General features: G+C 39.2%; 1 protein-coding gene across 1 annotated transcript in view; it reads right to left on the reverse strand.

Annotated features, from left to right (window-relative positions):
* Positions 1-16,786, reverse strand: part of WDR33 (WD repeat domain 33) — a 70,700-nt gene that overhangs the window by 8,149 nt on the left and 45,765 nt on the right. Inside the window, exons 8-18 of the mRNA XM_086618667.1 lie at positions 10,890-11,016; positions 10,164-10,318; positions 9,964-10,042; positions 9,667-9,777; positions 8,747-8,841; positions 7,775-7,861; positions 7,385-7,524; positions 6,865-7,017; positions 5,463-6,512; positions 1,002-1,104; positions 249-711 (exon numbers count right to left, since the gene is read on the reverse strand). Coding sequence (XP_086474793.1) covers positions 249-711; positions 1,002-1,104; positions 5,463-6,512; positions 6,865-7,017; positions 7,385-7,524; positions 7,775-7,861; positions 8,747-8,841; positions 9,667-9,777; positions 9,964-10,042; positions 10,164-10,318; positions 10,890-11,016 — 2,563 coding nt within the window. The remainder of the gene's footprint in view (positions 1-248; positions 712-1,001; positions 1,105-5,462; positions 6,513-6,864; positions 7,018-7,384; positions 7,525-7,774; positions 7,862-8,746; positions 8,842-9,666; positions 9,778-9,963; positions 10,043-10,163; positions 10,319-10,889; positions 11,017-16,786) is intronic.

Here is a 16,786-nt window from a genome sequence, read left to right on the forward strand (position 1 = left end):
CCTTCTCTTTACTTACTGTTTAAAGACACGGAAGCTGCTGTGTACAATGACCATTTTTCAAGTTTCTTCTATTACTGAATGATTTTTATGGACTCTATACTCAGGTATATTAGAGTTTTCATTTCCTTATTGGTTTCCAGTTTATAAATCTGAAACAGATAGACTCCTTAATGAAAAGGAAACCAGGAAAAAAAAAGTTCCCTCCATTTACCCTTTAACCCCCAAAAAATGAGTAGATTTATTCTTACCTCTCATCTCTTCTTCCTCGGAACCGTGCATCCTCAGGATCCCGTGGATATCTATCATCTGAAGGCCTCCGTCCTTCCCAAGCACCAGGAGGCCCACGGTTTGAACCCCCTCCTTCAAATTCCCTGTGATCAGGAGGAAAGGGAGGCCCAGGTCCACCTCGTCTCCATTTCTCGTCTTGCAATGGTGGGCCTCCTCTCCCCTCAAATTCCCGTAATCGATGGCCAAATCTCTTATCTGGATGGAAGTCGTCACGGAAGTCATCTGGTCGATCAAAGTCATCATGGAAATCTGGGTGAGGTCCTCGTCTATCTGGCATGCCCCTGCTGTCTCTACCATCACCCCACTCCTGGCCACCTCGAAACAACCCTCTCTCAGGCCCATGATCAGGACCACCACTGTTCTGGTCGTGCCTTCTATCTGAGAGAGGGCCCATGTGATGGTTTGGTGGACCACGGGAGTCACCTTGAGGGAAAAAATCATAGCAGATTTCTTTAACGTTTTCTAAAAACGCTCTAGGATGCTCTAGTTCGTATAGTTCTATAAAGCATACACCATACATTTCACATTAAATAATTTTTTTGGAAAAACTTTTCCTCTATATTCCAGCCCCAGTCTATGGAAGCTTTCCTCTCTGCCAAGGCCCTGTGCTTTGCTGTAGCCTCTTCTGTCTAGAGGCACTGTAGCCTCTTCTGTCTAGAACAGTCTCTTTTAGGAGAATAACTCACAAAAGAACAGACAATATATTTAATTACCTTTATTAAGACCAGGTCCTTGGTTGTGAGGGCCAAGACGACCTTGTCCTCCCTGCTGCCCCAGTCCTGGTATCAGTGGAGGAGGTCCTGGGTTCTGTCCGTCCTATAAGCATATAATAAGAAAAGCCATGTGAATTGCCATGCATGAGAATTTTTGCTTTGAAGCATTTTGTAATGGGGCAAAACAATTTTCTTTACATAAAGACTGCATCTCCACAGGTCTTACAACAGAAATAGCTGATTTTCTGATGGTTTCAGCCTAATGATTTTCTGATGGTTTCAGCCTAATTTTTCTGACGTTCACATCAGTAATGCTTTTCAGTCACTCAGAAACACATTATTTTATAGGCAACTTAGCATTTCGAGGACTAATATTTTACCCGTAACAACCAAAGATGACAAAGCTCATATTCTGGCTGCCTTTAGAGAAGATGAGGAAACTGTGTATATTTGTCTGAAAAATATCAGGTACTGATTTATATGCAGTTGAAGAGCTGCACAGACCAAAGACTTCCTTTGGAAACGAACAAAAAAATGAAACAATGGAAAAATAAAAATATCAAGACTGTTGGGACAAGGGGGAACAACAACAGGGCCGTAAGCGTACCTCTCCTATAAACCTTTCTAAACTGTTAACATGGAAATACATAAGTCTCATTTTTAACATACTGTCAAAGTTTTTCTTAGAATTCTAATTCTAGGATCAAAAGAAAGTATTAATACTTGATTAAGCACCAAAAGACAAGTTGTTAATGGGTTATTAAGCATTGACAGAGCTAAAGGCAAAAGCTGCTGTCACCTGCTTTTCTCCACCAGAAACAGTAGAGTGAGCAGAGGTTTGTGTAAGTTATATGATCTCAAAGAAAAAATAAAATATATATATGTCTTTTGTTATTTTCTCTCTTTCTTCTCTGGTGAATTTTAAAGGATAAATACTTTTCTTTACATTCAGCTACTGTCACAGAGCCATGAAAGATTTCTACAGGTATGATGTTTTCACTGGACCAACTACAGCAACACTGGTTGGGAAACAATGTGGTTGAACTGAGTCTGCCGTTAAACAGCACAGGCCAGACAAAAAGTCATCGTTTGGGGTTTGCACTTGACTGGAACTAAAGGAGGCACATACGTAACTGACTGAGGCAATGAGATCCAACAATACCCGTGCATCACTGTGAAGACAGAGGTGAAACTTGCAAGATGGCTATACGAAACCTTTTTATGTTGACATCACAAAAAAACCCAAAACAACCCCCCAAAACCACTACAAGAAAACGCTAAACACATAATATTTTTGTCCTAGACATGTCTAATACGTAAAATTTAGACTTAGCCTTCAAAAAAGGCTTGTAAAAAAACCCTCCAGACTGCAGGTAGTTAAAAAATACTTAAAAACCTATGCTCCATCACTGTCATTGTACTCGTAAGTACAATGCTTAATCTCTCCATGAATCAAGTTAAAGAATTTTCATGTTCTACACTTATTTTTGTGAAACACTATCATTTTTTTTTTTTTCCCTCTCTCTGGTTGTAGAGGAGCAATAAGGTAATTTGTTTATTTTTCCCATCATATCTTGAAATACTGGTTTTAAATGAAACATTTCTATTCAACTGCAATATAGGCAATAAACACAAAAAAGCACACAAATATATACTACAAACATCACACTTGCATCGAGTAATTTTGTAAGGACTTAAAAAAGAAGGCAAAATAAAAGGCCTGGTCCAATGCCTATTAAAACACCCAAAAAATAGTTTCCTAGTGACTGAATGTTGACTTGAGTCCAGAACAAATAAATTTCCCGGCTAGGAAAGGTCAAGCTATCGCAATGCTTCTGCTATTCTTGACCAAAACCTTGCTGGAGTTCCATGATTTCTCATATATTTAGCATATGCTTACTTACAATAAACTTTATTGAACTTCTTAAATTTATGCCACTAGTGTTTAACCAAAGCAGCATTTTTTAGCATTTTCACATGCCTTTCATTTCAAAATATGTTCAGGGCCCAATCTGGGCTTGAAACTGAAAAACAAGAAAAATTTGCATTTCTTCTAAAATATTGCACCAGTTCCTAAAGTTTGTCTCTATGTGGACAAGAGGTTTGGCCTGAAGTATTCATACCTCACTCAACCAGTAAGATGAAATGTAGCACATCTATCTAAAAGGAATGTGAGAAGATCAAATCTAAACTAGTAATAGCAGAAGAGCTCCAAAGTGCTACCACTACTATTTATCCATCTGCATTTTAATATCAACATGCCTATCTCCAGAATAAGATTTCTACAGCCATATCTCAGGCAATTTTCCTTCTCATGAACAGTTCTCTATTCTGTTCCGTGTTTGCAGAAGGTAGCAGATCTCACTTTCAGGAAGAGACATACATCTCGCCCCCACACTCTGCAGTAAAACCTTCCAATGTATAGCAGCTGCAGGTAACAGCGGTATCTTATACGGAGATTAACCTTTACAAATATGTTTAAGTATTCAGTATTAATGCCACAAGCCCTCGAAAAACTAGATGTATGTTTACATGTTCCTGCTACTGAAAAGGAAGGCAAGTGATTTATGCAAGTTTACAGATGATAAATGTTAAATTCAGACCAAAAAACAAGTTAAAGCTTATTGTTTAAAAAATCACAGATAGCACCTTTTTAAATAGGAAACTCTATTATATTCATATTACAAAGAAGCAAAGTGGAGCAAAAAACTGACATGGTGAATTTTAAAAACCGTTCATTTTTAAAAGACATTACCATACTAAAGCCGCACAGGGAAGGAAAAATGGTCAAAAATACGTTGCTTTGTCTTTTTTAGTATCTATAAAAGACTTCAAGATGGCAATATTCATTGCAAATAGCCAGCCACGTGTCAAAAGCAACTTACTGAATTTTGACCAGAGTGTTAACAGCAGGGTCAAAGACACATATGTAAACATACACAAACTTTTACACACACACAAGCCTGGCAATTATTCTCAAAGCTGAAAAGTGAGTCTGCCTGGGATAGCAATGGAAAACACTGTGCTAGTTTAAGTTTGATTGTTGTGGAACCAACTCTCATTCACTTAACTGTGATGCTTTTGAGAGCTCAGCAATAGTGTCACATTAACAGACTTCTGGGGGGAATTATTGCTGATTTGTAAGGAAAAAACATTCAACTAAAACCACAGTTTGTAGGCTACCCTGCCTCAGTCTGAAATGGAATCCCTGAGCTAAGCTCATTTCAGTATGTCATCACTCATTGTTACTGGTACTGGACTACACACCAAGGACTATACGCATACTTGTCTAAAGCTTTAACTAGAAACTATTACGTCTAAAAGAGTTAATTCCGCTTAAAAAACCTACAAATTTTTGAAAATAGAGTAAGTAGAATTTTTTTCCAAACATCCCCTCCAAAATTCACCTTAAAGCTGAAGACAATCAAGAGGAATTTTAAGTACAGAAGCAGCGCCATAAAAATAGGAACTTGAAGGAGCTAATAAATACAGAAAGCTCTGCATTATTTGTGATAGATCAGAGGAGGGAATAAGCCCATTACAAAAGATGCTGAAGAGGGCAGAGCAGTCGCACCTGGTATTGAATTAGACTTAATCAAAACTTGACTTGATTCCTGCAGAATGAATTGGTGCATCTATAAGCAACACTCTCCAGTATCCCAGGTCAGCTAAGTTCAAGTACATTGGTGCACCCTCCTGGAGCCAAATGTCCCGGCAGCACGGCAGTCAGCACACATCCACCATGCTCAGCAGTTCCAGCTCACTGCTCAGCCTACCAGACCTGGGCTACTCCTACACGAACCCGTCGGACACCCAGGCTCCCTCTCGTGCTCCTCGGCAAATGGAGCAGTAATGAGTTAATGGTACATAACGCCAGTCTCTTAGCTTGTGCTCCAGAAAGTAGAAAGGTGGCTAAACGATTTCTACAGCAAGGTAGGAAGCAGGACAGCTGTGTTCCTCTGCACTTAGTCTGAACTGGTAAGTTCAACCAGACCTGAGCTGATTCCAGGTGTGGCAGCATCTATGGTAAATTTCATCCCATAGTTCAGATTAACTACTCTGGGGCAACTGAGAGTTGGCAGTAGCTTGCTTTAATTAATACATATGAGTTTTCCGATGTTCAGTTTGCTTAAATTCAGCTTTTATTAGTGCTTACCTACTCCCCAGGAAATTCCCCATTTAAGACATTTGTGTCTTTAAATTAAAAATCTGAGGTTTCTCTTAAGGTTACATAGCAGACCGATTTCTGTACCAGTGTTTCCAACAATCCCTTTTCTACAGTTACCTCTGCTGTTTCCAAACTACATCACTCTTTTCATTATCATTTAAGTTTTCCTGAGGCTTCAGTCTTCCAAGCATACCAAACCTCCAGCCCCTCAGCTCTTGCTTTGCATTTCTACCCCATGATGTTATCATTCCTACATTCTTAACACTCCTCTTGCTATACAGACCGACACATACCTGATTAAATGGGGGACGAGGCCCATCACCCAACAGAGGCGTTTTCTGCTGCTGGAAAGGCAGAGGGCCCTGGGAAGGGTGCGGCCCCCTTGAAGGGTTCGGTTGTCCCTGAGGTCCTTGCATGTTTCCTTGAGGCCCTACTAAAGAGCCTTGTGGAGGTCCCTGCTGGCCTTGCGGACCTGGTGGCCCACGCAATTCTTGTGGCGGTCCTAACATTGTACCTTGAGGCGGGGGTCCCTGGAGGCCCCTCATCTCCTGGGGACCATGTCCTAGTAAACCACTTTGCATATGAGGACCTCTCATTTCTTGCGGATGACCCATCATCATCCCTTGTGGAGTAGGTCCTTGGTTATCTCTGGGTCCTGGTGGACCCTGCATCCCTCTTGGATTAAGTCCCATCAAAGGCCCTTGAGATATAGGGCCCTGCATCCCTTGAGATCCTGGAGCTCCTTGCATGCCATGAGGAAGAGGTCCTTGCATTCCTCGGGGACCAGGTGGCCCTTGCATTCCTTGACCACCAGGAGGACCTTGAGGACCCAAGTGACCTTGTGGGCCAGGTGGACCCTGCGGTCCTAAATGAGTCTGAGACCCAGGTAGACCCTGTGGTCCTAAGTGGCCTTGTGGGCCAGCATTACCCTGTGGACCTGGAGGCCCCATTGGCCCATGAGGGCCAGGATGTCTCTGCATTCCTTGATGTCCATGTAAATCCTGAGGCCGTGGCATTCCTTGTGGAGGCCCTTGGGGGCCTGGAGGTCCTTGTGGTCCCATGAACCCTTGTGGACCTGCAGCTCCTTGGTGTAACGGAGGACCCTGAGGTCCCATTTGTCCTTGGGGTCCTGGAGGTCTGAACTGTCCTTGCGGACCAGGAGGTCCCATCTGAGGCATATTCATTGGCATCTGCTGAGGTGGAAGGGGCTGCTGAAATCCTTGAGGCATCTGTGACATTGGGCCTTGCCCTGGAAAAGGCTGGGGTCCGTGGAGAGAGCCTCCGGGGGGTGGCGGCTGCACTTGCTCAGCTTGCTTTTGTGCAAGTCTCTCAATCTTCAATTGCTGTCCGAAAAAAGAGACCCAGAAAATCAACTAAGCACAGAAGTATATCTAACAACTAAAAATCAAAAACAATCATCTAATTTCTCAGGAATTTAAAAAGATTTAGTGCTTTTCTCTTAATTAACAGAGATACAACTAACGAGATCAGTATTAGTTAACAGGAATGAGGAGGCCTCACTAAAGGTTTCATAGCATCATGCATTAAGTCCAATATCCCGTTCAATTGGAATTTTTTTTGAAAAAAGGTGAAAACAGTACTGCAAAAGCAAGCTACACATTTTAGTGTTGAGGTCCAAATAGACCACATAGAGCACTACAACAAATTTGCTAATAACTGTCTTTACATACACACCTCCAAGAGTTGTGGGTTTGTGTACTGAAGTGCTGCCATTTCCTGTTCAATCTCTGCCTGCGTCTTCTTTTTCTCCTCCAGCTTAATATCTTCCTTCCTATCATTCAATGGCTCAGGTGGGGGAGGCAAAGGAACTTTATTCTGCATCCAAGCCTATAAAGAATAGCAAACACAAGATGAATTTCTGTGGAGCAACATACATGCCATATGTTGCTGCATTTGGAAAGGATATGCTGGAACACTGTGTAGCATGGATATTCAGAACCTAAAAAGAATGCTGAATAAAACTTCTGTATCTTATAATATCCTATTTTCCAGGTACAGATATGAGATATAAGGGATTTAACCAAATATTTTATGCTTAAATAGTAATTAAGCTAACTACTGTGGTAAATTATTTTGCACCGGGTGTACATAAAAGAGCTGATACTGGAAATCCAGAACACTTCAACAGCCACGCACTTTTTGAAGATGGGAAAATGACAAGTGCTCTCCTGTTCACTGGGTATCAGGTACTTACCTGTTGAAACTGTGCTGGTATTGGTTTTGCATAGGGAACTTTTTTCTGTGGCACCTTCTTTTGGTCCTTCTGCATTACTTCCTCCATTCCCCAGTCCAGTCCTGGGATTGTCATTTCAATATCATTGGACTCATCTTTCCCTTTAGCATCAGAGAGACAAACAATCAGAGCAATGCAGGTTTACAGAGAAATCCTGTTACTCTCTTTACAGCTTATTTAGCAAAAGAGACCAAGAGGTTTTCAACTCTTCCTTCTTTACATGGAAAACATGTACAATACACAACTTGAAAAAAATGTGGCTGTGCTGCCAAAACATATGAAAGGAATGAAAAAGAAGTCACACAGTATCTGGATGGCTCAGGAAAATGCTTCCCCACAGCTATTACTTACCCATCTGCTCTTGCTCCATGGCTATTTTCAATTGTTCAGGTATTCCCATCCCAGGAATAACTGCTAGGCTGTTAGGTTCCAGATCATCTAGAGAAAAACAATAACAGTTATACTTGGAACATTTTTCTTTAAATTATAATTTTATCCCTTTGGATTCTCACACGCTTTTACCATTGGTATCATTACATATTTCACAACCCGTGGGTCGCTTTTTAATTCCACACAGGAATTACAGGATATTAGAAGAACTGCAAATTCAGATTCATAAATACATCCCAAAAGGTCAGAAACTATGTCCTTTCAGGAAAGTTACATTTCAGGTAAGAGCTCAGAAAAGAAAATAATAACCCATACCCATTCCAATTTTTGTTATAACAAATATATATATTTTAAAACTTAAATTGGATAAAAGTGCTGCATTTTAATTAACATTTCCAAACACGAAAGAGGAAATAATCAAAAATCTGAAGAAACAGATGCAACCCCAGAGATGAAAAGGTTGCTGAGGCATGTCATAGAGCTGGGCAACCCTGAGCAGCCTAAAATTACCGAGATAAATCATTAAGAGCAGGGGGTAAAGTTTAAGATTTTAGTCAAGTTCAATAATTTCAACGTTTTTCCTGCTGTAGTTCAGACTGTTGAAAGTCTTGAAGTCACGTGAAGTTTTCAGGAAGAAAAGTAAACTGGAGATATCGCCAGAAGGAGAGCCAAACCTCCTTCCTGTCATTGACAGAGCAGGTCTTACCTCCCGGAGCTGCAGAAACAAAAGAAAACTCATTGTTAGAATGGTGATTGCTGATAACATGGAGAGTAAAATCATTCTTGTAAAAAAATGTCTTTGTCTAGGTAGTCACCAATGCTATAATACTGCTTCATCATCTTACCCAGATGCTTCCCTCTCGTGTCAGCTATGACCTAGGCTTTTTCCTGACCCCAACCCTCCTTCTTCCCTATTGAGGGAAATTGCCTTACCGTATTCCACACCATCCTCTGACATCCCAGGCAGCAGATTCAAGTTGTAACGATCTCGCATTTTATCTCCAGGCCGATTTCTAGTCCAAAACTTGCTGTCAAAAGGAAATTATATAATCTCAATAAAGGGTCAAGAGTATTAATTATTTTAAATCTAATTAGTTCTTTAATTTTTAGTGTGCTATCTTGATTATATAAGGATTTAACTCTTACTAAATCAAGTTCAGCGCTAGGTTTGAACATTAGGTGTGAAGTTCAAACCAAAAATAAAAACCTAACAATTATCATATTGAATCACATAGTTACAATTCAGAAGATACTTCAAAGCATAAGGGGTGTAAGTACAAGGCATCAACTTCAGATCCTGAATAGACATATTTCTAGTCCATTCCAAAAACTTCTCGCTCAATTCAAATATATTCTTTATATACAACTAATCCTGTCAATACACACAACCACACACAAAAATTTACTCCATTTACAAAATACTCCATGTTTACACCACGTTTAACCCAAAAGCACAAACTATAGGCCCCAAACATGTTTGCAATGTGAAAAGACAGGCATGACCAGCAGATGATCTGCAGGAAAAAACGCTGTGGAGGCAAGAATATTTCTTCAGCTAAAAATGACAACAATTCTTTTTAAAAAATTTCTTCAGGAGATTGCAAAGATCACACAAACCCAAAATCTTAGTATTTTTTAAGGCTTCTTTAGATAAAGGACAAGAGGTTAGACACTACCTTTTAATTTAAAACATCACTGCCTTCCCATTTAGTTAAGTTTGTCTCTCTGCTTATTGGTTGTGTATCAGAATCATACCAATCTATTCTTTGTTCACTGATGCCATGCACCTTTCTAAGAAGTTTCTAAATGTACATATATTCCCTTAGGTCTTTTCTTTAAATACTTGAAAATACCTGGTGTGATCATTTGAACCCGAACAGAGAATATGTCCAAGGGGATGCCACGCCAGACTCCAGATCATTCCCTCATGGGCCATTTCCATTCCACCAACCTCCTTCTCAACCCTGACGCATTAAAAAAACCCAAACAAAAAAAAACCTCATCAGTCATCATACAGGTGAATATCTGTTACAGATACAACACAAAACTTTTGCTATTCAGTTGTTATTGAAAGTGTATTTTATGTTTAGTATAATAGCTAGCACATCTGAACAACATCTTTCCAACGTACTGATAAAAATGCCACATACCCAACATGCCAGAACAACAAAGAGCCATCAGATCCTCCACTGGCAAAGAGGCCCTCATGAACAGGATGCCAGGCCACAGCTGAAATACAAAAGAGAACCACAATCAGAAAGTATAACACTAGGATTTCTAATGAAAAGGAATCAAGATCTCAAAAGCTTTATTTTTTAATAAAAATCCACATAATATAATGAATTCTAACCTGTGGCCTCCTTCTTATGACCCCTGAAGACCTGAAGTTCTTCTTTCAGATTACGAATGTCAAAGAGCTTACAGAGATGGTCACGAGAAGCTGTTAGCAGCCAGTTGCCATTCAGATTCAGTTTCACCTCCATCACTGTGTTTTTATGAGCATGTCTGCAAGCAGAGAAGGACAGACTGTTTGTCCAGGTACTCACTTCTCAGACACAGATGAAAAACACGATAATTTAGCAGTTCCAAATATTCAGGTCAGTAACAAAGCAGTTCAGGGTACTAAACCATAATACTGTGTCTTTCTCTGCAAAGGCCCTATGCCTCAATCCTGTTCTTTTGTACCTCAGAGCAACTGGTAGTGCTCGTGGAGACAGCATTCTGTTACTGTGCACATTTATACTGTAGCATAAGAAATTTTTCATCAGCCAGAAGAAACATCTCATTTGTGTTTCCGTATCTCAATTCTGTTTTTCAAATGAGAACTGTGTGACTAGGAGGTCTATGGAGAAGGACAAAGTAAATTTAAAAAAGGAACATTAAAGTCACAATTTTCCAAGTATAGACTTGACTTCATCTAACCTCTAGATTTTCTGGCACAGCTAAAGCACTAGCTTTATATCTGAAGTAATTGTGTATGGCCGAAAAAGCGTGAGACAAAAAGCTAAGAAGCAAATTTAAAAAAAAAAAGTTAGCTTATATTTGAGCAAATCAAAGTCTATGGGCAAGAACTTACAGTGTGGCAAGGCTCTGCCCAGTCTTTGGATCCCAGAACTTGATGGGCTGTTGGCTATCTTTACTTCCCGATACAACTAATCCCTTTGTTGGATGCCAGTCAACACATTTCACATCTGCTCCATGTCCTGTTAAGATTAAAATTGTTCATTTTGAGATTTCACAGATACTGAAAAGACACTGAAAAATTGAAGGGTGCACACCTTAAAACTGTAATGTAAAACCGAATGAAAAACATCACAGAGCACAGGTCACAAAACATAAAATCAAACTAAAAAACCTCTTCTGAGTTATCTAGGTTGCATTCCTTCTCACTAATCACTGGGAGCATCTTCTCCTCAGATTACTCCCTCAAACTATGCTCACTTCACCAACAAAAACTCTCTGTGAAGTTTCTGCTCAAACTGGTACTTTTCTTTAGGCTTTGGCCCTACATCGTTACACAATGTTTTAAACGTTAAAAGTGATGAAACGCTTGTATGTAGGTGGTAAGGGAAAACAACAGTGTTTCACTCCACTTTCTGTGAAATATTGTAGAAATGAAAGGCAAACACATATTTGTTCCTATCCTATCGGTACTACCCTTTTGCTGTCCTGTCAGAAAATAAGCGAGGAATTAAATCATGGATCTGAAAACTAAATTAGCACATGATGAAAGGAAATCTCATGAGATGTAACCTCTTATAAGGTCAGAGGGATTCAGGTTTTTCTAACACTCAAGAGTTTCAAGAGAAAAACCCTCCTTGTGATATCATTTCATTTTAAACCGACTGACTGACCTTGACAGAGAATCAGTGCTGCTCAGATGATCTAAAACCTGTCAAGAAGAAATGCCTGTTCCTGCTACACAACAAAATCAGGTTTCTGAGCTGAACTACAGGGATTTAGAGAAGAAATAATGAATGATACTTTCTTTCTTCTATCTCCCTCCATGCCAGCACGCTTCAAGGGAAAGTCAACAGTAAAAGCCAACAGTCAATGCCAGAAAACAAAGCAGCATGCAGTAACTAAAGAAAAAAGCAAGATGAGAAAGGAAAGACTGTCTGTAACAAAGGAACTGAAGTTACAAAACAGTATGGAAAATGGTAGCATGTTCCATGAAAGATAAAGGGTTCCCCATCAAAGTCAGACAGCTCCCACAAGTACTGTTTTGCCACACGATGGAACTCGTAACTTCAAGCAGCACAAGCTGTCTTGATACAGGCCTCCATTCTACAAGGCATTAAAAACTACTATTGGTTGAAATTTTCCTGAGGCCACAGAAAAATCAAATTAGAATAATCAATATACTTCTATCTCAAAAAAAGAAAAAAGTGTTAACACACAGAGCACTCTCTCCATCAAATAAGTGCAACATTCCTCCTCTCCAGAGGAAAGGACAAACAGGGAAGAGATTCTTGACCCAAGAAGAAATGAATACAGCTTTGGTAAGTATATGAGGGACAACTTTAAGGACTGATTGACAACACGGATGAAGGAACTCAACTCTCCTCCCCCAGCCACGGCAGGCAGAACTGCCCTTGCAATATGTGAGGTCTCAGAGAAGAGCAGGATCCTCAATTTGTGAAGATGAAAAAATGTGCTCACAAGCGACCGCTCTGGTAGTCTGTCCTACCAACAGTGGGGCACTTTGACATGTATTGTTTCCCTTCTCTCTGGCTCTTCTGATGCAGAAAGAAATAAAAGGCACTGTCTATTTGGATTTGCTCTGACTAAATCCCTCTCTCTCAACTAAAACATGAAGCTGAATGGTGAGCAAACTTTGCTTCGGAGTGTTTATTCAGGAGGAATGATTCAGCCAGTAGTAAGAGAGGAAGTGCTCTTCCTCCATAGTGGAAGGCAATTCATGCTTGCAGATTTTCAGCTGATGATATTCTGTAGGTACTTGCTATCCTGCAGCCTCTGGGGAAAGACAAGGGATTTTCATTCAAGGGCAACAATAGGCCCTTATAGAGAAACGTTCCATTACAGTTAACAACTGGTTGAACTGTATGAAAATGTGGTCAGGCTAGAATACTTGAGTCCTAACATAAATACGAAAAAACCAAAGCCCTGCAAAACCAGAAAAAAACCCTACCCACATGAACGGGAATTACATTGGCCTTGTTGCTCCTGAAATAAAGACCATTAGTAACGGAAGAGCGCTGGGAGACAAAGGGCTACTCTGTTTGGTTGGTGAGATTGCATTTGGAGAATGAGTTATGCTGGTGAAAGGCCATCTCTGGATGACAGCTCATCCTGTGCAAGGCCTGATTTAGGCTTTTCTTTTGAGACCTAACCTGAGTTAAACCAGCCCAAATATGTACCCTGAGGGAAAAAAGGTTCAGAGTGGCTAATCCAGTTCAAGTTCAGAGCCACACTCAAACAGAGCAACCAAAGCATCCATCCTCTAAAAGTCTTCAAAAGGGAGCGACAGTGACGGGATGGCACCTGACTGATGGGCTTCTCAGAAGCCAGGTTTGATAGTCACTACTCACTAGCCCTAGATCACAAAGCCGAAAGGCAGTAGATGATGTCAGGACACTCAGAAATTGTAACCAGAGCAGATAAATCATTAGGTACTTATCAACAGGCTTTTGACCATCATCAGCACATTAAAATTGACCATAGGCATCAGAAGAAACTTCCATCTTTAAAAACATAACCATTATAAAGACAAATAACTGGCAATTCCTGCAGAGAGTAATCTTACAACCAGTGTGCTCTGGGCTATGACACTAGTGGGGGGAAAATTGGGATCCTCCTTTGCAACTGAACCAAAATTATCTATCCTGCCCTCAAGAGAGACATCTTAGACAAAGTTCTGCACTAAATGGGATCATTGTACATACTTAGCTATAGGTTGCTAATGCAATGAAGCTTTCTTGAGAGAAATTTTTTTTTTCCCCACACCAAATATGTTTTAAGTAAACTATTCCCAAGGGACAAACTAACTTAGAAGAATTACATAAGATAACCAAGTTAACTGAACAGCATCATCTAATCAGACCTTTTAAAATTTCTTTCTTCTTTTTTTTTTAATTGGAGCAATTGACACTGTATATTGCTTTTCCTTCTTTCTGCTGATAGATGTAGATACTACTATCTGTAATGAGACAAATGATGCAGAAAATTTAAAGTAAAACTCCAGAGAAAAAGAAGCCTGGTAGATTTTACTTAGTACTTGTTTTCAGTTCTTAGCTCTAGGCTAAGACCAGGGAGTCAGACTCTCCTCGGTACAGAACCCCTGTCACCAAGCACCACGCTCAGAAAACCTTAATTCATGCAATCTCTGTAGTTTATGTTCCTTACTTGCTGACTCTAAACAGCTTTTGCTCAGTAACTTCGACAGTCACACACGTGTCTCTGTGACCTAGGAGAGGCAGGATGGGAATTCCTCTCTGAACAACGCTTGCTCCCTTTCTGCCCTCTGAGCCCTGTATGTAAAAGGCACAGACGTTGCATCATTTTCCTATCTTGTAGTGATGCTTTATGGATAAATGAATTGAAATGTGTGAATTGTTTAGAAGTCATGGCAATGGCCTATAAACAAACTGAAATGAAAGACTGAAGATAAAGATCTTTGATAAACTGAAATTGTTTAAAATAACAAGTTAACATCTGGGCATAAACCAATATACTAATGCTTGTCAGTTCTACCTACTACAACTTCTTCTAACCTTTTAAAAATAATCTGCAGAAAAAATAAATTAAAACCAAGCATATATAGATTCTTTAAAGTATTCAGATACAAAAGTATTTCTCTAATAATACTTTTCATATGCATAATAAATTTTTGAACTAAGTGATTGTAGCCACAACCCTGTTAATTAAAATACTGATTGTTAATACTTCTAGCCAACTTACTTGTTGGGTTGCTCTTTACAAGACACTGAACAGAAATACTGGCTGGTGAAAGGTGTAACAAGCTATAAAAAGATTATGTGTAATAGTGTTTAATCAAATCCAGCATGTCACATGTCTGGAAAAGTACACACAAATTAAGGACTTGACTTTTTCCCCCCCCTCACTCTAATTCCTGTATATATGACTTAGTGAATACAATATATGATGCAAAAAAGTTGGTTTGGATCTTTGCCTTTTTATTACAGTCTATAACATATCTATATACTTTATAATGTAACTGTATAAACCATCAATTATAGATATATCAGGTTTATCGTTGCAGCTAATTTTTTTCTGTTATATCCTTACCCCTAGGAATGAGCCCCATTCTGAAGGCACAGAAACTGGAAAGAGGATTTTATAGATGATACTGTAGGATTTCTAGATCCTTTTCAGCAATTATTTGGATGTATACACACATACTGAGATGACACTCCTAAGGCATCATCTTGTACTTTTTAAACATCCTCATTCCACAGAAAACAAGTATTTGTAACTATATATACATATATATTAAAGAAGTAGTATAATCTTTTAACTGCAACAATACTCTCTGATTTAGAGAGAATTCAATTTGCTTGTTTGTTTTTTGTTTTGTTCTGTTTTTTAAAGAGACATAGTTCACTTATGCTGTTTTAAATGGGGAGTAAACAGAGCTGTGTATCCTCCACCTGAACTGGCCAGACTTGAAGCCTTTTCATCACCACACAGTAACGTTCACCTTCCTGTAATCTGTATCCCCAAAATAACAGAACGCTTCTCAGAAGAGCAAGGCCTTTGTAGAGGACTATTTCAAAGGGGTCTGTAAAGAGATATCAGGTCTTACTACTGTTCAAGATAAGTTTTTCCATCCCATACCTGCCCCCTCCCCCCCCCCAAAAAAAAGACCAAAAATCCTGCAAGTCAAAAATAATGGAAAACAACCATGTTAGCAGAAAGATGTCGTAAGTTTTCTACGTAATTCCCTTAGACTTTGTTAGTTCCTTCCAGCCTACTAGACAAATTGGATTATTCTGCCCATTCCATTTTTATGAAAGGCTTTTAAAATGTTATCTGACAGTTACCCATTCCCCTAGCAATTCCCTGCTTCTACAAGAACCTAGGTACTATTTTGATAACACCAATCAGGTTAGCAAAAAGGGTAAAAACATATTTTAATTCCAGTAATTTAGTGTTCTTTGCTCAATCACATTATGTGAACTATACTCCTCCTGAAAGCTGTCCTATGAGATCTTTCACTTCCTATTCTCCTCTCCAAGAATGAATGCCACAGAAACCCTCTGTCTACAGATGCACAACACACTTTTTCTTTTTAGTGTAACGTGGGAGGTTGGTGAATAAGAAATTAAGGGAAAAGCTCCTTTTCAGTCTTCAGCAGATTAGGAACAATTCCTCTCACCATACTTTCAGAACTCTGTTCCATAAACCAAAGTTTATTAAAAATAGTATCTTGAGAGACTGCTAGAGTTTTAATCTACCTACAGGGAATGTCTCCTAGATCATCAGCATTCCTCTAAACCAGTAGAAAAATGGGACATAATTAAGCCTTGTTCACAATTTTTTTTGTTTTGTGTGGGTTTTTTTTAGTTGGTGTTTTGTTTGTTTGTTTGTTTTTTCACAGTTCTACAATCATACTAAGGTTTGTTCCCACACAAAAGCTCTTATAACAGGACAGTTTGATTTTACCATCTGTAAAATCAGAATGTAAAAAAGTGAAATAAAAAAAAAATCAGTAAACACGTGTGGGTTAACAAACTAGTTTCCCCAAGATTACTTGGAACAGGCAATCAGCTCCCAAATTGTATTTCCATAAACATGCTTAGAATTTCTATGTGTTAGTCCCAAATGAACTTACATCACTTAGTGAATAGTTTGAATTCTACAAAATCCTAGAACACTAGCAAAAAAGTTTAAACTTAATGCTAGTTGTGTGCTTGCACAGCTTGCATAACAGAAAATGCACTCCGAAGAATCATGAAAAAAAAATCTTGTTATATTACATGTAATTACCAG

The sequence above is a fragment of the Tauraco erythrolophus genome, chromosome 11 (genome assembly GCF_009769465.1).
Source record: "Tauraco erythrolophus isolate bTauEry1 chromosome 11, bTauEry1.pri, whole genome shotgun sequence".
Classification (NCBI taxonomy): Eukaryota; Metazoa; Chordata; class Aves; order Musophagiformes; family Musophagidae; genus Tauraco; species Tauraco erythrolophus.